The 21,631-nt window shown below is 53.1% G+C and overlaps 11 protein-coding genes across 11 annotated transcripts; 7 read left to right on the top strand and 4 right to left on the bottom strand.

Annotated features, from left to right (window-relative positions):
* Positions 1–261: 261 nt before the first annotated feature.
* RHO25_004611 (uncharacterized protein) lies at positions 262–2,238 on the top strand (the record flags this gene model as incomplete). Its single annotated transcript, XM_023595532.2, has 1 exon — positions 262–2,238. The coding sequence occupies one exon, from the start codon at positions 262–264 to the stop codon at positions 2,236–2,238; it is 1,977 nt and encodes a 658-aa protein (XP_023457525.1).
* An 848-nt stretch (positions 2,239–3,086) lies between these two features.
* RHO25_004610 (uncharacterized protein) lies at positions 3,087–4,279 on the top strand (the record flags this gene model as incomplete). Its single annotated transcript, XM_023595531.2, has 2 exons — positions 3,087–3,295; positions 3,430–4,279. The coding sequence occupies 2 exons, from the start codon at positions 3,087–3,089 to the stop codon at positions 4,277–4,279; spliced, it is 1,059 nt and encodes a 352-aa protein (XP_023457526.1).
* A 621-nt stretch (positions 4,280–4,900) lies between these two features.
* Positions 4,901–6,098, top strand: FSF1 (Putative alpha-isopropylmalate carrier; the record flags this gene model as incomplete). The annotated part of the gene is made up of 3 exons (XM_023595530.2): positions 4,901–5,004; positions 5,135–5,268; positions 5,323–6,098. The coding sequence occupies 3 exons, from the start codon at positions 4,901–4,903 to the stop codon at positions 6,096–6,098; spliced, it is 1,014 nt and encodes a 337-aa protein (XP_023456934.1).
* A 194-nt stretch (positions 6,099–6,292) lies between these two features.
* On the top strand, positions 6,293–7,240 carry RHO25_004608 (uncharacterized protein; the record flags this gene model as incomplete). The annotated part of the gene is made up of 1 exon (XM_065602571.1): positions 6,293–7,240. The coding sequence occupies one exon, from the start codon at positions 6,293–6,295 to the stop codon at positions 7,238–7,240; it is 948 nt and encodes a 315-aa protein (XP_065458643.1).
* A 680-nt stretch (positions 7,241–7,920) lies between these two features.
* Positions 7,921–10,282, top strand: RHO25_004607 (uncharacterized protein; the record flags this gene model as incomplete). The annotated part of the gene is made up of 5 exons (XM_023595529.2): positions 7,921–8,128; positions 8,187–8,549; positions 8,606–9,055; positions 9,112–9,738; positions 9,798–10,282. The coding sequence occupies 5 exons, from the start codon at positions 7,921–7,923 to the stop codon at positions 10,280–10,282; spliced, it is 2,133 nt and encodes a 710-aa protein (XP_023456933.2).
* A 773-nt stretch (positions 10,283–11,055) lies between these two features.
* On the top strand, positions 11,056–12,111 carry RHO25_004606 (uncharacterized protein; the record flags this gene model as incomplete). The annotated part of the gene is made up of 4 exons (XM_023595528.1): positions 11,056–11,223; positions 11,276–11,469; positions 11,522–11,962; positions 12,018–12,111. 4 exons carry the CDS (start codon positions 11,056–11,058, stop codon positions 12,109–12,111), a joined length of 897 nt encoding a protein of 298 aa, XP_023457846.1.
* A 282-nt stretch (positions 12,112–12,393) lies between these two features.
* On the bottom strand, positions 12,394–13,008 carry RHO25_004605 (uncharacterized protein; the record flags this gene model as incomplete). Its single annotated transcript, XM_023595527.2, has 1 exon — positions 12,394–13,008. One exon carries the CDS (start codon positions 13,006–13,008, stop codon positions 12,394–12,396), a length of 615 nt encoding a protein of 204 aa, XP_023457845.1.
* A 2,158-nt stretch (positions 13,009–15,166) lies between these two features.
* Positions 15,167–16,352, top strand: RHO25_004604 (uncharacterized protein; the record flags this gene model as incomplete). The annotated part of the gene is made up of 5 exons (XM_023595526.2): positions 15,167–15,323; positions 15,373–15,630; positions 15,687–15,748; positions 15,800–16,123; positions 16,179–16,352. 5 exons carry the CDS (start codon positions 15,167–15,169, stop codon positions 16,350–16,352), a joined length of 975 nt encoding a protein of 324 aa, XP_023456938.1.
* Positions 16,353–16,592: 240 nt separating this feature from the next.
* RHO25_004603 (uncharacterized protein) lies at positions 16,593–17,545 on the bottom strand (the record flags this gene model as incomplete). Its single annotated transcript, XM_023595525.2, has 2 exons — positions 16,593–17,377; positions 17,434–17,545. 2 exons carry the CDS (start codon positions 17,543–17,545, stop codon positions 16,593–16,595), a joined length of 897 nt encoding a protein of 298 aa, XP_023457847.2.
* A 602-nt stretch (positions 17,546–18,147) lies between these two features.
* On the bottom strand, positions 18,148–19,596 carry RHO25_004602 (uncharacterized protein; the record flags this gene model as incomplete). Its single annotated transcript, XM_023595524.2, has 1 exon — positions 18,148–19,596. One exon carries the CDS (start codon positions 19,594–19,596, stop codon positions 18,148–18,150), a length of 1,449 nt encoding a protein of 482 aa, XP_023457857.1.
* Positions 19,597–19,922: 326 nt separating this feature from the next.
* Positions 19,923–21,140, bottom strand: RHO25_004601 (uncharacterized protein; the record flags this gene model as incomplete). The annotated part of the gene is made up of 3 exons (XM_023595523.2): positions 19,923–20,424; positions 20,476–21,052; positions 21,116–21,140. The coding sequence occupies 3 exons, from the start codon at positions 21,138–21,140 to the stop codon at positions 19,923–19,925; spliced, it is 1,104 nt and encodes a 367-aa protein (XP_023457856.1).
* Between the last annotated feature and the right edge of the window lie 491 nt (positions 21,141–21,631).

Raw genomic sequence — 21,631 nt, 5'->3', positions numbered from 1 at the left:
GCATCGCACAGGCGTCATCGGCTGCGTTCCCCGACCATCACCAATGGGAACTTGCAACATCTTCGAGAGGCCCGAGTTCGGGGCTGGCTCCATCACAACATCCACATCTCTATCTCAGCGCCGCGATTCTTGGAGTTGTGGGTCGACTCAGCGGTTACACTATGGCTAAATAGAAATGGGCCATTCAATCGGCGAGAGTACATGTAGGTGAAGGATTGCCGTTCCTCTCTTTCTTCATCGCATACCAAAGCGCATAGCAAGATGTCATGGCTAAAGCAGAATCTGTCCAACCTCCGCGATGAATTCAGCTCGGCTTCTGGAGCACCTCCACCACAGCACCAGCCAACTACCGCACCACCACCACCTCCTGTTCCTCCTCGACCTTATCCCTCCCAGGCGTCAGGCCAGCAGGGATACACGCCAGACAACCCTTTGCTCTTCCAGGCTTTCGAATGGCACAACAAGTCTGAGTCTCCGCCCCCTCACGAAACGCACTGTCACGGCTCGCACTGGTCGCGACTCAGCCGCCTATTGCCCAAGTTGAACGAACTCGGTGTCACATCAGTGTGGCTACCACCCGGATGTAAAGCGAATAACCCAGATGGCAACGGTTACGACTGCTACGACTTGTGGGACCTGGGCGAGTTCGACCAGAAATATACGCGCAGTACGAGATGGGGAAGTCGCGAAGAACTGCATGATCTAGTTCAAACAGCCAGCAAACTACACGGACCACATGGTTACGGAGGTGTAGAGCTCATCTGGGATGCAGTATTGAATCACAAGACTGCTGGAGACGCAGTGGAAGAAGCTTGGGCTGTTGAGGTCGATGGACATGATCGCAGGGTGGAAATTTGCGCACCAAAGAAGATTGAGGCATGGCTGAAGTATGAATTCCCAGGTCGAGAAAGAGAAGGCATGAAATATAGTCCGATGAAGTGGAGAGCAGAGCACTTCAGCGGCACGGATTGGGATCAGCGCAGCCAGAAGAATGCCATTTACAAATTGATAGACGACCCTGCGACTTGTCCAAGGCCGAACGATCAGCAGCTTCCTATGCCTGGCAAGCCAAATAATGGTTTCAACCGTTTCGCGAGATTCGCAAAAGATGCAATGAAGAGCGCACTCCTTGATGGCCCTCCGGCTAAACGACCCGGTAAGGGTTGGGTAGACGATGTGGATCACACGCATGGCAACTACGATTACCTTCTCTTCTCGAACATTTACTACCACCACCCTGAAGTTCGCAACGATATCCTACAATGGGGCAGATGGATGGTTGAAGACGTTGGCATCAGTGGGTTCAGACTGGACGCTGCACAGCATTTCAGCTGGCACTTCACACGAGAGTGGATTGGTCAAGTCCATGCTGCTAGTCGAAGACGGTTTGGCAAGGATGCGTTTGTCGTCGGCGAGGTACTGGCTGCCGAGGTCAGCAGACAGCTCAGATGGCTTGACACAGTTACTCCGCAAGGCTGTGGTACGCAGCTGGCATATGCTTTCGATGCGCCCTTGCTGTACAGCTTCAGTCGCGTGTCTGAAGATGTACGCCGAGGCAGCAAGAACGCTGATCTCAGAACTCTGCTTTCCGGTCCAGGAGATCCGGACAAGCAGGCACTGGTAGCGGTCCGGCCATATCAAGCTGTGACATTTGTCACCAGTCATGATACACAGACCGGACAGGCAAGTTGTGTCCCTATGGATCAGGGTCTCAAGGCACTATTCTACGCGTTCATCTTGCTTCGCGCTGGAGGGTTACCATACGTCTTCTGGGGTGACCTATACGGAGTCTGTGAAGGTAAGAAAGGAGAAGCGGCCGAAGACCCGCATTGCCGACCACCTTGTGAGGACGGTCCTCACTGCGAAAATCCTGTACTGCCATCCTTGATGCTTGCTCGGAAGCTCTTTGCGTACGGGGCGCAGACAGACTCTATGGACAGCCAGTCATGCATTGGCTGGACGAGATCAGGCACTCACGATCGACCCGGCTGCGTAGTCATCATGAGCATCGATAAGCCAAATCAGTGGACAGTCAAGAGTATGGTTGCTGGTCAGCCTGGCGAGAGGTGGATTGACATTCTGAAAGGACCAGAAGGTCGACCAGAGGTTGTGATTGACGAGCAGGGCCGTGGTTTGTTCGCGTGCAGAGGGCACACCGTCAGCGTGTATGTGAGAGAAGACACTGCGTTTCTGGGCAATTTCCCTGTTGAATTTGATCACGACCCATATAGTCAATAGGATGGACGCTCTGAGCCACCAGCCACAGATGACAGTGCACCAGGCGTGGAGGATGCGCAGGATGTGTTTCCGTCCGCTTGTGGCTGCTGTGCTTTCACTACTTTGTCTCTCCATTCACACTCCATCTTCCACTATCTCGTACAAGTTGAGAGACTTCTGCTGAACTTCTGCATGAACTGCGAGCTGCGACCTACCTTTCCGTAAACCGGGAAGTGGCTCTCTCTGCAATCACGACTGTCAGCGAGCAGCTAAAACTCCAGGTCGCCCTGACTTCGCGTCTGCACATTCGCCGAGTCCCCTACAGACACGTTCCGATGCAACGTCACAGATGCGCGCTGCACGAAACTTCCGAGCCACAGCCACTCTGACCTGCAGCATGCTCGTGTTGACTGCTATACTCTCATTTGGAGGCGCAGTCTCGCAGCTGTGGGACGGAGAAGCGTGGCTTACGGCTCTTAGCGCACTCGGCAACAAGGTAGATCTTCTGACCGGCTTACGATGTAGGTCGGACGGCCATGCACAACCTGCTGAACTTGTTCACCCGGTTTGATAAAGAAGGGTAAAGCCCTAAGAAGGGTAAAGCCCTGCGCATGGGACAAGGTACCCCGATCGCTCATGAAATCACCACATCGCGCGACAACGACGCATCCACCCAGCCGACCTGCCAGCTGACCAGGACTTTCGAGATACTAAAGCCGCAAGCCTAAGTTAGCAGAACTCGGCACTGCCGACAGACCAGCAGCGCAGGTGCCCGAAGCTTGCGAACATAAAGAAGAAGAGGGGGGACCAGATCTCACAGTCGCTTCGGCGCACCGTGTCCGACCACTGCCCACCCAAGTCGGTCTCAAATGTATGCGGGACCGCGAGATAATATAGAAGAGCAACGGAATTGGCAAGCGAAAGCGTCGAGTTTGAATATCTTCAAGCGGCTGCGGACGTCCAGCGCTGGGCGGCCGCAAAGCTATCATACTGTGAATGGAATTGCGACGAGGAGGAACGATACAGCATGGTATTGGAGACTTGTGGCGGTAGCGTCCTCGTTCATGATACTGGGAGGGTAAGTCTCTACCTGCGCGCATGTACGCAGGACAATGGCACAGCAGATTGCTTGTTTCTGGTTCCCACGTTCACTCCGAGTGGAATGCCACGGCACGTCCCTCGTAGGTGAGAACCAAGCTGATTCGCAAGCAGTTTCCTTATGCTTCCTACGACATTTGATCGTGACCCTCAGACACGCATATCTCAAGCTGTCATTGGCATATTTGCTGTGGCCTTGCTCGCAGCCGGCATTTCCTTCACGGCTTTGCTATGTTTTGCAGTGCGAAGCCCTGAGTTTCAGGCAGACAACGTGTTCCTCCCAGCATTCACGTCTTGTTCAATCGGATTACTCACAGTGCTCTACAACTTCACAGTCTTCCGCCGATACCATTGGAATACTCCTGCGCTTTTGGTCACCGTGTGTGCAGCCGTCGGCACGATTCTGTACGGAGGACTACTTGTGTGGACGCAGAGGAAAGTCGGTGCTGCAAAGACAAGGACCCAACAGCAGCAACTGCCCGTGCCAATGACACACTTGCCTTCAGAGAGTCAGACAGCGCTCACGCAAGAGCAGATGTACCAGCAAAATTACAATCGCAACATGTTCCCGACCGCATATTCCCGCGAAGGGCCACCTGCCACTCCCAACACCGGCTACGATCCCGAATCCATTACAGAGGAGGAAATGCAACGACAGCAGATGCTCATGCTACTGTTAAACAAGGATACACCCTCAGTTGCAGACACGTCATCCAGCACATTCCGCATAGACTGGCAAGGTCGAGAAGAGGAGGATACTCCAGCCGGCGGGTGGTATGCGCCACAGTCAAGCGCTTCTTCTGCATACCCCCAATCAGCCTTTCCTACGCCCGGCATCTCAAGGCAAGGCACAAATGAACTCCGGCCCTGGGATGGAGTGTGGAGAGAAGTACGGCAGCCCCGAAGTCAAGATCTCAGAGAAGCGAGGAGGAGGGAGATTGAGGAGAGCAGCAGGCGTTCATGAGAACGTAATGTTTAATTCTGCTTGGCGTATGGGCGTACAGAGCTTGTGATATACCCTCTGTAGAAGTGCTAAAGGCTGTGGTTATATATCTGTGTAAATATAATTATGATTGAAGCATATAGCATCAGAGATGACCGTGCCGAATGAGATCTGTCCCGAGCTGGTAAATTACGAAACCTGACTGTGGTGAGCAAGCCTGGCCCGTACTCAAAGACCGCCGATGATTGTTCTTGTCTCATACACAAACACAATGTGTGTAGCCAGCTCAAGATCTGCCATGGGGAGTTCGAAGACCGAGCGCGGTGAGAGACGGTTTGAGGCTTGAAAACACAAGGAAGATTCCTAAATCCACACGATTGTTTCAGTAGGTCCTCAGATACGTACTAATTAGAGCCGCATCCTGATGGCCTTTATTGCGAGTCTACCATTGCATGTTGTCGTGGATATCAAAGTCGAAAGTTGCAACAGAGAAATCTGCTGGTCAAAGAAGGAGATCCCTGTGCTTGGCGTTATGTGATTGGCCGGACGGCTATCGCAACCGAATGCCGCTCCTGCACCTCACCGCGATTGTGAGCATTTCGCGTCTCGCTTGACTTTGACATCTGCTCATTGTCCACAGACATGTCTTCCGCTCTGCCAGGGAGCAGAGATCTGCCTGCTTCTCGTCATGATCTCAGCACATATTGGGGCAGAGTCAAACACTCCGCAGACATTTCAGATCCGAGGTGAGGCTTTGAACATGGAACGAGACTGCTACTGCGTGATCCCATTGGGTCAGTCATCTCGACGCGTATTCGTCCTATAAGCAAGATGACCTTCGAATTTGCTCGGGATACTGGCTAATGGGTCTCGTAGAACACTGCTCACTTCTTCGGCGGGTCTCGAAAATGCCAAAGCACTGATTACTCAGTATAAGCAAGGCAAGATCCCACAGATGACTCCGGACCTATGGACCGCCAAGAAGATTGTTGACTCCACACTGCATCCGGGTAAGTAGGGGACGATGTTGAATGTCTGAATATTTTCTGACTGATTCGAGAAAGACACCGGAGAACCAGTATTTCTCCCCTTTCGCATGTCATGCTTCGTCCTATCCAATCTGGTCGTCACTGCGGGAATGCTCACACCGAACCTGACCACTACGGGAACAATTGCCTGGCAAGTCGCCAATCAGTCTCTCAACGTCGCCATCAACTTCTCAAATGCAAATAAGAGCACACCGATGTCGACCTCAAGCATAGTCCAATCCTACTTCTTGGCGGTTGGTGCAAGTTGCGGTGTTGCTGTCGGACTGAACTCCATCGTACCGAGACTGAAAAGTCTCAGTCCTAGTACAAAAGTCACCTTGGGTAGATTGGTGCCATTTGCTGCAGTGGCCAGCGCTGGTGTGCTGAACGTGTTCCTGATGAGAGGGGAAGAGATTCGTCGAGGCATCGACGTCTTCCCAAGCGAGTCCGAAGAGGTTCGCAAGAAGCGCGAGGAAGCTGGGCAGCCTCTCGAGTCGATCGGCAAGAGCAAGAAGGCAGCCACCCTTGCAGTCGGCGAGACTGCTGTCTCCCGAGTACTCAACGCTACGCCGATCATGGTTATCCCGCCTCTCATCCTCGTACGATTGCAGCAGAGACAGTGGCTGAAGTCCCGGCCCCGGTTAGTACTGCCAGTCAATCTCGGACTCATCCTCACTACAAGCATATTCGCGCTGCCACTTGCTTTGGCAGCTTTCCCACAGCGACAAGCGGTAAAGGCCACGAGTCTGGAGAAGGAGTTCTGGGAATGTGGTGGAGAGAACGGCCTTGTTGAATTCAATAGAGGTATTTGATCGCGGTCGGCCTATATCTCTGACGACGACGACTGCAGATTCGGTCTGGTCGGTTCTCCTCTGGCCAGCATTGCTTGCGCCTTTAACAAATTAGATGCTCACATCAAGCGATTGATACACTACGACTCACAGACTCGGCTCAGAATTGCAATTTGAGCCTCACTAATAGATACCCTTTCACTTTTTAGTGCACCATGATGGCCTCATTCTTGGTTCAAGCCTACGCGTACCTGGTTGCCTTGGGCAGCTGCTTCGACATGACCACCTCTTTCTGGCATGTGGCTGATCTGACAAGCTCAAAATACACAACACAGCTCCCCCGGAAACAGTCTGACATCTCCATCCCCTCGACAACGCACAACAACTGGAGCTGTTTCTACCCGATTCTGGGTAATCGACACTCGTACGAACCCGAAAGGCATCAACTGGAAAGTCAGAACAGCGTGCGCAACTCGAACCACCAACACGGCGCTCGACCGCTTGCGGAGAAGATGTTTCGACGCTTCCATGCATACCTCAAACATGTTGGCATCAAGGTTCGAGGGACCGTATCATGTCTTTTCAATGTCTCTAGCAATCGAAGAGGCGCAACGCCTGCCGCCCTCCCACCAACAAAGTCCGAGCATCGAAGTGGTCCAGAGCCATGTGCGACGGCGCGAGAGCCACCAAAACAGATTCTGCAAGCCTCTGTCCAACTCCATGCGTACATTCCACCGCATTTAAGGGCCAATTGGCACACCTTACCCCTACTAGCAACACCTCACAACATTTCTCGGATTGTGCGTGACTACCACGAGGCATCCAGGAAGTTTGCGGCTCTCTTGATTAAAGCGGCACAAGGATGTTGGCACAAAGGAAGAGACGGGTGGTGGCCTATTATATCAACAAGCGACGACTATCGAATCCAGCCGCTCAGCGTATACCTCCAGCTAGCCCGGGTTGTTTCCCAACATAACGCTGCAGCGCTCACCGTGCAAATGAAACACGCCGTAACATGCGAAATACGGGGTCGCAGAGCTGCTCACAAGTATTATGGGAGGCGGAACGACCTGACCGAAGAACACCCAGGAGGACACGAGCACTGCATCAAGATCGTCGAGCAGACAAAGGTCATACTATTCGGTGGTCAAGCTGAAGATTGACTGCATCTCATGCACGACAAGAGGAACTTGCATCCTGCACATGTCTTCCAACCAGCTTCTACCGCGTACGCAGCTATCGACCAGCGAATTGGCGTTGTGCACATTGGGTCAACAGTCGGCGTGAGACATTTCAACGAGCCATTATCTATCTGCTGACCAACATTTGTTTCGGCAAAGAAAAAGTCAAAGTCATGCAAGCTCATGAAGCTTCAGCCAGAATGGCAATCGCGCGTGTCTCGTCCAAACCACGCGCATTCGCATTTCCTAGATCGCGATGTCCCCGCCGACGACTTTCCATTGCGTCACAGTAAGCTGCATTGCTTCCTTTTCGCGGTGACCCAGTGCTGCATACCGCCTGCACTCCGCCAGGCAGTTGCTGGGGTTTGCGCGCGGAGCAGGCACGCGATGCTTGGCGACCTTTCTGCTCGTGGAAGGTGACAATGGCGCAGGACCCTGCTCCTCCACAACGACACCACGCGCTTTGCGGGTCGGAGAGCTCTCAACGCATCGCCAAGCGACTAAAGCAACATACCACGCTGCGATCCTTACTAGCAGCATAGACGGACACAAACGTCATCCGTGGCTATCTCTGTCGCGATGCAAGCACATAAATATCGCTCGGCCGCTGCCACGCTGTGGACGATAAGAAGGCTTACATCTCAACTAGGCACTGTATGACAATGTCGGCAATGAAGCTCCTCACTTCAATCGCCGCGCTTTGCCTATTGCCGACTTCGCATGCTTGCGTCCGAGAGCGCGAGTTCCATAGCCATGGCCTGACGAAGAGATCTGTGACGCCGCGGGCAGAGCTGAGCCCGGACGAGCAACTCATTATCGATTCCTTTGATGCCAATGAGATCTCAGACTGGAGTTATTACTACACTCACGGTATGCCAGATTAGGAGCTGCTCAATTGCATCGCCGCTGACGCCTTGTTGTTTGCCAGGCAACCATATTGCCGGCAAGAACGAGTCCCAAGCCCAATGGACTGCAGATCGGTGGGCGGAAGCTGGCTTCACCACTCGCCTCGACGCCTATAACGTGTATCTCAACTATCCTGTCAGCAGATCTCTCGCCTTGACATGGCCCAATGGCACGCAATATACTCCTTCACTGGAGGAAGCTGTGCTGGAGGAGGATGATACGTCGAGCTATCCGGACCGGATTCCTATTTTCCATGGCTTCTCGGCCAATGGCGACGTGACAGCCGAGTACGTGTATGTTGGAAGAGGTCAGCAAGTCGATTTTGAGCGACTCAAGGCGCTCGGTGTACCCCTCGAAGGGAAGATCGCGTTGGCTCGCTACGGAGGTAGGTGGTCCGGGAATGCCACTAGACCCAGCGCTGACGATGTTCGTGACTGACAGGTCCTTTCCGAGGTCTCAAGGTCAAAAATGCCCAGGACAATGGCATGATCGGAGCTGTTCTATTCACCGATCCAGGAGATGACGGCAACATCACAGTTGCCAAAGGCTATGCTGCCTACCCTGATGGGCCAGCTCGTAACCCCACAGCTGTGCAAAGAGGATCCGTACAGTTCTTGAGCACATATCCAGGAGATCCAACGACTCCCGGCTATCCGTCTCGCAAGGACTCACCACGTGCTGATAAGGGAGCTGTTACTCCGCGCATCCCCAGTCTTCCAATTTCCTATGCCGAGGCTCAACCACTTCTTGCGGCGTTGGATGGCTATGGCACAAATGGGTCGGCGGTGAACAGGACCAATTGGGTGGGCGCACTGAACGCGACGTATTCGACTGGACCTGCGCCTGGAGTTACACTGCATCTCACCAACCAAATGGAGGATGCATACACTGGTGAGTTATGAGACGGCCAGAGACGTGATGTGGTGGAGCCTAATTTGTTTGCGCAGACATCTGGAACGCCATCGGCATCATCAACGGCACGAGCTCCGACGAAGCTATCGTCATTGGCAACCATCGAGATGCCTGGATCGTTGGTGGTGCTGCAGACCCCAACAGCGGAACAGCTGTCATTGTCGAGCTAGGCCGTGTCTTCGGCAAGCTTCTTGCGCAAGGCTGGAAGCCAAAGCGTACCATTGTGCTCGCAAGCTGGGACGCTGAAGAATATGGCTTGATCGGATCGACAGAGTGGATGGAGGAGTACTTGCCATGGATCAAGAAGTCCGTTGTTGCCAACCTCAATATCGATGTTGCAGTCTCTGGTCCTCATCCCGATATCTCGGCCACTCCGGAGCTGCACCGCATTGCTCAGGACCTCATGAAGAAAGTCCTTTGGCCCGCTCTCGAAGGCAATTCGACGATGTATGATGTCTGGAGCCACGACACCAACCGAACGGTTGGTGTGCTTGGTTCTGGGAGTGACTACACGAGCTTCGTCCATCGTGGAATTGCTGCGATTGATATGGGTGCAAATCCTGGACCAACTGACCCGATCTACCACTATCACAGTAACTTCGATTCTTACAACTGGATGAGCAAGTTTGCGGATCCTGGATTCCTGGCACATAAATCGATGGGTGAGTTAGAGATATCGTCGAAAGCGGTCATATGTCGTGCAGCTAATGTCTTTCAACAGGCCAGTACCTCGCTCTCCTTGCTTACCACTTGGCTTCCGATGACCTCCTGCCTCTTGAGCCCATCAACTACGCCGATCAGATGCAGAGATACTACCAGGCCCTCCAGTACACCATCGGCAACTCATCGAGAGTCGACTTCGATGTCTCAAGTCTGCAGGATGCCATCTCGACGTTCCGCACTCAAGCGCAAGAGGCCGCCGACTTGGCTCAGCTCGCCATCAGCAGCAACAATTCGGAGCTTCTCCAAGTCGTCAACGCCAAGTACCGCGACTTCCAGCGCGGATTCACCTCGCAAGGCGGATTACCTACGCGGGAGTTCTACCAGCATTTGATCTTCGCTCCAGGCCTGGATACTGGGTATGCGCCCGTGACCTTCCCCGGTGTGACGGAAGCAGTGGAGAGAGATCAATGGGAGGTGGCACAAGACTACCTCGAGAGGACCGTCAGGGCTATCGAGGTGGCCGGAAATATTCTGAAGACTTGATGAGTAGACCCCGACACTTGCGGGTGGCAAGGAAAAAGTAGACATGATAATGAAAACCTGGAGTCTCGCATGTCGGTGGTGTAGCGCCTTGTATGTCGGTTGACGACTACTTCGGAGTGACAAGCTGCATCGATCGCGGGCAGAGCTTGCTATTAGTACCGCCAACCGCTGCTGACCCTAGCCTTGGCGAGTCGGGGAAGTCTTGAATCGTAGTCTTCAATCATCGACAGGAGTTGGTCAATGCAAATCGGCCGTGCCTGACTATCATCATCTTCAGTCATTTCATCTACATCGCTGACCCTTCACAGTGTGTCCTGGCGCCTGGATTTCCATCGAGCAGTGACGAGCGCTCGCACTATACAAATATCTCGGCCTTCTCCCACCTTGGAAGGTCGTCAACAAGCCACCTCCACGGTTCGAACGTGCGTGGCGTCCAGCCGACTACATAAGCGGCTGCGCTTGAAGGCACTTTATTTGACTTTAGCGTGCCCATCACGCACTCAAGCTTTTACCCCGTCGATCACTTTGCCCACAAACAGAGCAAGCCTTAAGAGGGTCCGTCTCCACGACGAATCAGAGATTCTGCTTTGTTACTACGAGCCACAGACCGAGGCTGATCGATCTCCGACTCCAGGAAATCTCCATCGAACCGCTTTGGCGTTATGTGCGTTCGGCGTAGCGTGGTTGCTGAGTATGGGGAGTTCAAATAGAGTGGCGGCCGCTGCTTCCAAGTTGGCCCAGGTCGCAACTTCCACTTCAGGTCTATCTTCACTATGGTTCAAGTTATTACTTTGGGAGCACTTTTTGCTGCTGGTGCGTCTGCACAGCTAAATATTCCTGGACTTCTGAACGGCTTGAAACCTGCTCCTGCGAACGATCCGCGGTTTACAAACTGGCAGAGACCTGGACCGAATGATGTGCGGTCGCCGTGTCCTGGCTTGGTAGGTCTCCCAATGCTTCTATAATCTCCTGGGTGTCTAACATCGTGTTTAGAACTCCCTGGCCAATCATGGGTTCATCAATCGCAACGGCCGCAACATGACGATCCCACATTTGGTCCAGGGATTAGCAGCTGGCTTGAATGTCGGACCAGACTTTTCAATCGCAGTTGGTGGTGTTGGTCTTCTCTCCTCGCCCAATCCTCTCGGCGGATCCTTCGATCTGAATGATCTAGATCAACACAACTTGTAAGCGATCCGAATGGCTTTGCAGACGAGCCTGCTGACCGAAGCTTGATAGTCCCATCGAACACGACGCCAGTCTGTCTCGTCAAGACGACTTCTTCGGCAACGACCACGATTTCAACAACAATATCTGGCAGCAGACCTTGTCGTTCTATCAAGGTAGCACAACTACCAACTTGCTCGGCGCTGCAAAAGCCATCGCTGGACGTACGGAGGACTCAGAGGCGAGGAACCCAGAATTCACCTACGGCGTTCGCGAATTCGTCCTTCGCTATGGTGAGACCGGGCTGTATTTGCAGACAATGGGTGGAGACGACCTCACTGGAGTGACTCGCCTCGACTGGGTTCGCAGCCTGTTCGAACAGGAGCGTCTGCCTTATAATCTTGGATGGAGGCCTCGTGCTGAGCCCATCACACTTGCGAGCTTGGGACTGATGATCAACAACCTCGTTGCAGTATCCCCATCGAAGGGAACCGAGTTTGGCAACATTACTGCGTAAGCTTTTCCCATTCAATTGTTGAGATGATATGATTGCTGATTGGAGTTCTAGTGACTCGTACAAGAACATCTTCCAGGTGATTGCCGGTGGATCGAATGTTCTGAATAACCTTACAGATGGCCTAGCGGCTGCGGTTGGTCTGTAGAGCTCTTAAGCGTTGATAGTCGTTGTAGACTGGTATCTATTTGATCTGCCCATTCCTCCTTACTTCATGACTCCCGCAGCCGTGCAACTTCCCAGCTTATGCACCTGGCTATACCTGGAACCACTGGCGGACATTGCAACTGAGACTTACGACGACGGAAGCATATAAAAATCAGCTGAGGTGAATCTGCACTTCATTTAACCTGCTGTACTGGTTCAAACTATGCGAGAAAGAGCTACCGAACGCCTCGCCAATTCGCTCAACCTGTCACAATCCTTTCACCTATGCCGGGCACTTCCTGGCATTTGGATCGATCCTGAACCAAAACCCATCATGGTTCTGCTCACTACCGCTCGAACACCCTCCCAACTCCGTCTCAAAAGCCGCCTTGCACGTCTCATACGTGATGACCTGCTCAGTCTGCCCACCACGAACCTCAATAGCCCAATCGATGTGGTTCCATCCATCGTCCGCGAGATCCGGTTCTCCGCGTGTGAGCTTGCAAATATCCCGGCAAGCTTGCACACCAGCGTCTATGACCGCTGAATTGCTTCCGCTGATGTCGATACCAGGTTGGCAGCTCTCGTAGCACTCCAGTGCTGCTGACTTGCCCTTGGCCGTCTTTTCCCAGTTTGTGCAAAGCCAGAAGGGCTCGGAGGCTTTGATTGTTTTGCCGGCGGCTTTGGTGCAGGTTGTGTGGATGTCGTTCTTGACTTCTTGTGTGATGTCGCCGGAGTAGCCGAGTCCGTGGAGAGAGTAAAAGCTCATATCGCTGCTGTCGCCGTAGCAGCCGAGTCTCTTGACAAGTCCGCCTGTTGGTGTAGGAACAGCCTGGACTTGGTTCGAGAGAGTAAGGAGGCCGATCATGGCTGGGAGGATGGACTGAATTGATGGCATGGTGAACGAGTTCGGTTGTTGCTGGGCGTGATGGTGTTGTGGGAGTATGTGGGCTGGGTTGCTCTGTGCTTGGAAGATGTGAAGAACGTGTGATGATGTTCCAAGTTACAGGACCGATTCATCGACGACCTTTATACTTGCTTCATGCCATCGACAGTCAGTGAAGCGCAAAGTCCGTTGCATACCAGTTTATTTTCGAACATTGCACGATCCATGTCCTCCACAGTGTGCACTATGTTGTTGACGAAGTGCGAAGGATTCAGCATAGCCATGGTGCATTGATGCCAAACAGAGTAGACCATTCTTGCTGTGCCAAAAGACAACCAACGCAGTGTTGCTGCACTGCCACTGACTGGCTGTTCTGATAGTGGATACCAGTGCACCGCTCTCCGCTGCAGTGGATCATCCTAAGCATCTATCCGCGTTTGCAGAAACCACCAATGGCATCGCTGCTGCGCTTTTGTCGTTCCAGGCGACGATCTCATGGGGCTGTCATGTTGGTCGTCCAACATGTGGGACCCGCATTTCAGCTTTGTATCGCTAGCTAGTCGAAGGATCTCGAGAGGATGTCGGTAGAACGTGTTATACAGACTAGTCAGGTGTGGCATCTCGATATAGCTGCAAGGTACCCGCAATGCCAAGGCGAATGTCGTGTTCGGCTGCCAGAAATATTTCGCCCCACTCGGTTTACAGAACATGAATCCAGACAGATCCTACGAGAGGTTCGAAGCGAGTACATAAATGGTGACCAGACGACAGTTGTTGCTTGACCGAAGAGTACAAGATCCCTCGAATAGTTCGCGATTCGCAATTTTCTGCAAAAACCACAACCCGGCATCCATGGAAGCAGCAAGAGTCCTACGAATGTCCAGGCTTCGCCTCGGTTCGCTCGACCGTTCTGGCGTCTACAAAATACAAGCACTGGACCAATGGCTCTGGACTGCAGTGGTTGGTCACTTAGAATCCCTAGTATTATTCGATTGACAGTTCACTCCCTCATGGCTGGGAGCGCACTGGTCGTGGAGAGTGCTGTCTTCTTTATACGCGGTGGAGTTCATCTTGCCACAGAATATATCTCGCGGAGAGGAAACAGGCTCTTTGGTCCACAATCTGTTTCCATGAAGTTCTCGGCGAGCGTGCCAACCGAAGACCGAAGAAAGCGGCAAGCGGACTGAAGAGAACACAGAGCGTTCCGGCAAACCTGTGCGTCTGTGCCTGTTCGAAGTCTAGGTCTCGGTAGACAGAGGGAAGCACTTTGGTGCGTTTCAGACTTCGCAGTCCGTTGCTCTTCGGTCTCGCTCCATCCTCAAGGGCGACACGGCAGCCTGTCCGGTTCTCGCGGTCATCGAAATGTGCAATTGGGAGAGAAATTCCCAGAACGGACTGCAATGATCAGCAGGAAGGATGTGCGGAAGTCAGCGGCCAGGATCGAGGGACGGCAGTCACCACTGGACCGCCGATCGTGACTTCTTGACATTGGCTTTCCCCGTCTTTCCATCGACATGGACGTGTCCTTGCTGTGCTGTCGACTGCGCCATGATCATTAATTCTCTCGGCGCATGCGCTCACTCATCCAACTCCAATATAATGCCAGAGATGTCAGCGGTGGTGAAGCTTACTGGGAGTCTGAGACTGACTTCAGCTAGTTTCAGCTCCCGTACGAACGTCTCAGAGTCCGTACTACCGAATTACAGTCTCGTCCAGCATCGCAACCCTGCTACAATTCGTAGCTATGCGAATGCAGGCTCTCGACTGCGGTCTTTTCCTGGAATTGGCCGCCATTTCATGACAAAAGACCAAGTTTTGCGGTGATGCTGAGCAAAAGAAATGCCTGTTCGACCATCAGGGTTCCAGACTTCCAGCCGGCGTCGATATTCCAATCTCATTTCCAGTCTGATAATCACGCTGATTCTGATTATGCAGGCCTTGGAGTCGGCTTGTCAGAACTTGTGTCATACCGTGCATCCGCCTTCCGTACAAGGGCAGCGCGGGCAGCCATGCAGAAGCAAGAATGCCAGTGTCGGTCTTCGCATCGTCATTCGAGAGCGACTGGGCTGTCCCTCGCAACTTGTATCTCTGGACAGCACCTCAATTTGAGCTGGTTTGAGCAAGTTTCTTCTCTTTGCGACCACAAAGGCTTGTTCGCTTGGCAGACACCATGTTGACCTCTAGCCTCTCCTTTCCATTGCTTGTGCTCGCCAGCCTGGGCTCGGCAGTCAAGCTCCCTGCAGATGGCGCTGCATTGGCCAAGCGGCATTCGAAGTTGCCAGACTATGCTAAAAGGAATCTCCAGACCATCCGCGAGATCTACAACTGTATGTATCTCTGATTGAGCGGGATTGATGAACGCTGAACTCTAGCCAGTGACCGTATACCCGAACAACGCTCAAATTGTCGCGCAAGGAGCTTCCGCCGTACCTCCTCACCTCTTCGCTGACCAGGCCACTGGACGTGTCTCTCCCGTAGGCAACTTCACCGGCTTCGATGACAGTATCGAATACTTCTTCTCTCTTGCCCCAACTCCACAAGGATCCAACGGAGTTGCATTCTACCGATCAGAAGTTCTAGAGTTTACCTCGGGCTGTCCGGAAGTAGCTGCTTCATTGGTATACTTTCGCGCGGGTTCGTGCCGACTGCCATGACCTTGTCATTTTGCTCTCGCTGATGTCGCCTTCCAGGGCACGTTGATCCACAGACCTTGGAGTTGGACACTACAAAGCCAGTCTCGACATTGTCACAGGCACGTCGGTGTCTACACTGAGCTTTGCGCACGCTGCTAACGTTCCACCAGGTCGCATTCTGGCGCTTTGACGACGATGGCAAGGTCCTAAAATACCACGCATGGATCCCAAACCTAGAGGCATGGACCAACGCCGCAAATGGAATTGATTTCGGAAACCCACTCGTCCAGAACGGTACCACACAGCAGCTATGCGCCGGCATCCAGCAGACATGCACTGGTGAAAACCAGCAATATACAAGCACCGAGGACTGCATCGCGCAACTGTCAGCGAAGCCTTTTGGCTCTTTCGATGAGGCGTGGGGCGACAACGTTGTCTGCCGTGTGATTCACGTAATCTTGACCAAGGTCCGACCGCAGGTGCACTGCCCACATGTAAGTTCTCTTCAACGCTGCATTTGTGGATGACCGCTGATTTTTCGGACTGCAGGTCGGCCCACTCGGCGGTTCGCCACCTGACAACTGGAAGTGCGTCAATATCGACTACAGCGAAGAGTATTTCGATGACGATGTCCTGTTCGGCGCTCCAGAGGGTAGTGTCTTCACTTGCGGAGGACCTCTGCTCACGGATGGTGGCCTACCGGCCGGTTCTTACAGCTATTAAAGGGGGATATTAGACATATAACAAAGTCGTAGATAGGCTCCTATCTTGTTGGGAGCCCCTCTAATTACTGCAATCCAGCGAGGAGATAAAGCGTGCTTGGCCTTGCATATACGCAAATCTACCATTGAGCGCTAAGCTGCCACTGCATCTGCATTACGACAGTCCTCAGGGCTACCCTCAGGGCTGCTATTAACGTATTTCTCAGTTCCTTCCCAAGCTGTCTCGAGAGCCAACCGCCGATCAACGATGGAGATCTTTACTCTTCTTCCGATCCAGACGCCTGTTGACTGCACCCAAAACGACTTTGAGAATACCTTCGCCGTTGAGTTGCGTTCCCTCGGCGCCCGTGAATGGCACAGTATCCACCATGTCACGCAAGTCATCGTCGCCAGCAATCTCAGCCAACTCGTCGTCAAGCTGCTTCAAATGAAGTTTCGCCTGCTCATCCCGGCCGACCTGGAAGAACTGCACGCCAATTTGCCAGGCTGGAGCATCGAGCTTGTCGAGTTTCTTCGCAGCAGCGATCAAAGGGCTCTCCACATCATCGCTGGGCTCGCCGTCCGTTATGCAGATGATATTGATCGGCTTGACAGTTTCTGGACTGCTTTCGTACTTGCGAAGGTACGGTCTTAAGATGCTGTTCAAGCGCTGTCCAGTGGGCGTTCCGCCTCCGGGCCGCACTGTCTGGAAGATTTCGCGAACAGTGGCGGCACTCGTGACGTTGTGATGGAAGTCGGAGTCTTTGGCATTGAGGAAGTAGATATCAATGCCATCTTGATCGTGGGCGGTACAGATTGGAGTGATTGTCTCGAGTGCTTCGCCTGTCTCGCGCCATAGCCCACCTGCCATTGAGCCGCTGTCGTCGATCAGGAAGATCGTGTCGAAGCTTGTGAGGAAGGCATATGGATCGTCCGCACCCTGATCTACTGGCGCGGATACTGTTATGGCGGGCGCTGCATTAGGAGCTGGAGAATATGCTGGTGGTGCATCGCCCATGGCTGAGAATGGGTTGTTGCTTGGTTGTGCTAGTAGGACATGATCAGCCTCGGTGGTCGTGGGAAAGCGCAGTCTTGTGACCTACCTGGTCGTCTCGTGGAAGGTGCGCTCTTTTGTTGTGGATGGATGTCACTATCTCGTTTGCTACCAGTGCCGGCGCCTTTACGGCTAAGCTTATGTTTGATAGAGGAAAACATAGTGCTCTGATTGTGCAGCGAGGAGTCAGTCCGACAAGGCTGGAAAGTGGAAATAGAGTAAGTGTCAGTCGCTGCCATTTTGTTTGCTTAAAAACTGGGTGACAAAGGGTGGGTCTTTCCGCAGTGACTCCACTAATCTCATTGATCTGAGGTTTATGTGAATGAAACTTCATGTAGCGGACCATGCGTCTTAAATGTCTTTACTGCTCGCAAGTCGATGCACTTACTGAGGGCTGCACTGCCTGCTTATACCATCAATTGAGGGCGAAGTCTGGCGTCCTCCAATATTTACATGCCATTGCAGTGCCTGCGATTGTTACACGCGAGTTGGCGGCGACCGTGCAAGAGCAGACCGTCGATATACAATGATGGCGTCCTGAGCTTTGGTGTGTGCGGGGTGCGGGCACTGCACTGCCCTGCGGCCAAGCTGTGCACAGCCGCAGCAGCGCCAACAATCAATCCTTTGATGGCAACAGATCACCAGACATGTGACTGGACGCCGTAGCAAACGACAGAGTCACAAATATGTCACATTGGTAGCACCCCGAAAATTTGTACGAGAATACCAGCGTTCTTTATGAACTCAACGTCACGAGTGAAGCTCACTTCCAGTCTCTCTCGGTCGCAGTGAACATCGTCCGGACCTGAGCGTGCAACTCTGTGTGTGGCAGGCCTCTCGAACGATAAGCCTGACTCCGCCATAGCAGAGGCCTTTTCAGATCCATCCAGGCGTGTTCGTGGCGGCTAGCGGTCCAACACTCAGCACAAACGCCTACATAATGGAGCGCATCGATGACCATGTCCAGCATTGAGATCAAACGGCCCCGAATTCCGCAGTGGCTGTGATTGCGATCGATCTGATATTCGGGCACGTGGCGTAAAGAGTCGATGAGCGTGAAAATGTCACCAGTGTATGGCTCTGGCGGCTCTGCAGCGTCGTAAAGCAGTCCCTTGACTTGCAGTATTCCGCAGCGTGAGAGAAATCGTATCATCTCTCCCAGCTGGAAACTGTCGCATGCTGCCGAGGAGTCGTAGCCAAGACGACACTGACGCTCACGGGAGATGTACTGTCCCACAAACTGCGCAGCAGACGATTGTAGCATGTCCAAAACGTATTCTCGTCGCGTCGGCAGCTCCTCCTCAAGGCCGTGGGGAAGATTCCACCACATGACATCGTTCTCTTCAGCTCGACTTCCTGTCCAACTCTTTGAGCCACTCGTGATGAGGCGTGCAGAATATTTGTCCAGCCATGGTGCGTGATCAAGTAGTAAACCGATCAGTATGCGCTGCCGAACTCGCTCTTCGCTCAAGTTCGACTCTGCCTTCGCGGTAGTCTTTCCCTCAATCGCTCGAGTCAACTTCTTGCGTGACGCGTATGTGCGCACAATATCAAGCGCATCGAATCGGTCGGCGACGATGGCGAGATTTGCGAGATTAGCGGTAGGGACCGGCGTATTCGTATCTCTGGCATGAAGAATGAGGAGGAAGTCTGTGCAAAGAGCCTCGATCGATTTGACGGCAGAAATGCAGCCGATATCTTCAATTGGTATCACTGGCAGCTCGACCGAGGGCACTTTGTCCAATGTTCCATACTTATCGCGTAGGAGGACGTGCTCTTTCTCAATTCTCGCGCTCTCACCGAACCGGCCGTCCAGCAGACGCTCGAAGTATTTTGAAGTGCTCTTCAAAGCTGCGGATGAGACACGATATCTCTGGCCCAGAGTGGCAGCTGCCGTATTATGCTCAATGTGTAGAACAATGTCACCCTTTCCATCAATCGCGATGATACCGTGAGCATCGCCACGCGGATTGTCGATGGCACTCTTGTCCTCTTCCACAATCGGGCTTCCTTCACGCCGAGCCTCTTCGCGTGCCACTTCGGTCACTGTGTCGACGTGCGCACCGATCTTATCATCTTTTCGTATGACTGGTAACGCTTTCGTCTTCTTCGATTCCGCTGAGGCCGGCGATCGGTTTGGGGCAGTGGTTTTGCGTTCACTGCCGCCTCGCCGAGCAGTCGGCGGCAGTGTCGGCATACCATATTGTGCCATTTGTGAATGAGGGAGCCTGCTTTGAGGCGCTCAACAACTAACTCAGGGATAAGGCCAGAACATTTTGTCGTCGATTGATCAAGTACTGTTGCGTGCGAATGAGGCTATGACGATGAAGCTGGAGAGTTGAATTGGCCTCACGATGGAGGCGCGACTGACTAATGAGAGATGCCCCCACTCAACACCAGCACACTGCCACGCACAACTCTTATAACATCACAACATGAGCTCGTCTTGTTTCTTCGTACTCTGCATACACTGACGCATACATGCCTCTGTACCATGCTCTACCTAACAAGAATCGCACATCGTGCCCACCACTGTCCTCATGCCAAGGTCTCCTGGCCATGAGACTTGGTGACGACTGTAGCAGTCGTCTTCTCGTCTGCGACATGGTCTTCACTCAAGTGATCGCTATTCACATCTGAGTGCTGACTGGGCACTTTAGATTGCATCAGTGGCCAGTGCCCCCGCTTTTCGTAGAAGCCGAGCGAGAGGAATGCAACGATGACTGCCAGCCAATACAGGTTGTACGCCAGGACAGACCCATAGGTCGCCGAGTTCGTCCAGCCCAAGATCGAGTTGAATATGCCCCAGCCGCCTCCTCCATTGATCTCTGGGTTGCAGCAATTGACGTGCCAAACGCTCTTGCGGATGTCGTATGAACCTGGGCCAGATCCAGTTTCTGCAGCGTCGCCACCCGTCAGTTGGCTCCAGGCATACATCTCAAAATTCCACACTGCTTTCGAGAAGAGACCTGCTGCGACAAGGTACAGAAAGCAGGTTGAGATGATCAAAAAGACCTGCAGCTTTGCGGTATTGCCGATTCTGCGCAAGTTAAGCTAGAGTCATCTTCACTTGAGGTCTGACAGCACTTACCTGTAGATCAAATAACCGATCGCGCAGCCCACGAGCAGTCCGCATATCACAGCCAGCGGGAACGAGGTCGCGGGAAGACCAAGGCCTACACCGCCAATGAAGACGACTGCTTCCAGACCCTCACGGAGCACTGTGATGAATGGCAGCAGAAACATGGCGTATTTCTCGCACCATATCTTGAAGCGCGATCTGACACCGAGTCCCTGGCTGCCGTGGTGCTTCTCAAGGGCTTGCGCGATCTTCACTCTCCACTTGTCCTGGAGTTTGGACACACGCAGCAGTCCAATACCCATTATGGTGATGATCAAGGACGCGATGAGCCCGAAGACTCCCTCCCAGAGGTCCTCAGCTTTGCTGAAGTAATTCTTATCAAGTCCGTAGAAGACTCCGACGAAAGAGCCGCCAATGACCAGGCAGATCAGGAGACCTGAACCTATACCGAGCCATACTTGTCGCAAGAGCCTCTTGTATACTGCTTGGTCGCTGTCGGGTCCTCCGATACTTTGCTTGAGGAAAGCGAGCAGAATGGAGACGACGATTGTGCACTCCAAACACTCTCGGAAGCAAATGAAGAACACTACAAGTAAGGCGATCAGCAGCTGAGATGAGAACAAGGCGCCGCGACAACCATGAAGCTTACCCGGAACTGCGAATACGTTCACCATCTTGAACTTCGCTGAAGCTTGAGCTGGTCGCTTCAGCAGTCGTGCGCAAAACAAGATGATCAGATAATAAATGGATTCTTATCAGATCTTGTAAAGTGAAGCACGAGTTTCACAAAAGCTGTCAGGGAAGCTCTGCGGCGGGCGCGCGCCAAAAAGCCAAACAGTCGGCAATACGAACAAGCCTGAAGGCAGCCCCAGCCGGTGTCGGACGTGACGGACAGTCTCAAGCAAGCTGTGTGGTACGCTGTTGGGATCGCGAGTCCGCGACAAGTGGGATGTGCGAGACTTAGCGCGGCACTGCTCCAATGGTTTGTGAGCTGCCGAAAGCTCGATGCTCTTGCACTGAGACTGGAACTAGTTAGGGTTCATCAGCACATCGGCATGGGTGAGGGCAGGCTTCACCACGCGGATGCGCCTTCTCCATTCACGCAACTTGCTGGACATGCTGCCTTTCGCATTCACTCCTGCTGTCGCTGTCTCTCTCCCAAGGA

Source organism: Cercospora beticola, chromosome 3 (genome assembly GCF_033473495.1).
Source record: "Cercospora beticola chromosome 3, complete sequence".
Taxonomy (NCBI): domain Eukaryota; kingdom Fungi; phylum Ascomycota; class Dothideomycetes; order Mycosphaerellales; family Mycosphaerellaceae; genus Cercospora; species Cercospora beticola.
Note: the sequence above shows the minus strand (reverse complement) of the source record. Positions and strands in the feature narration are given on the sequence as shown.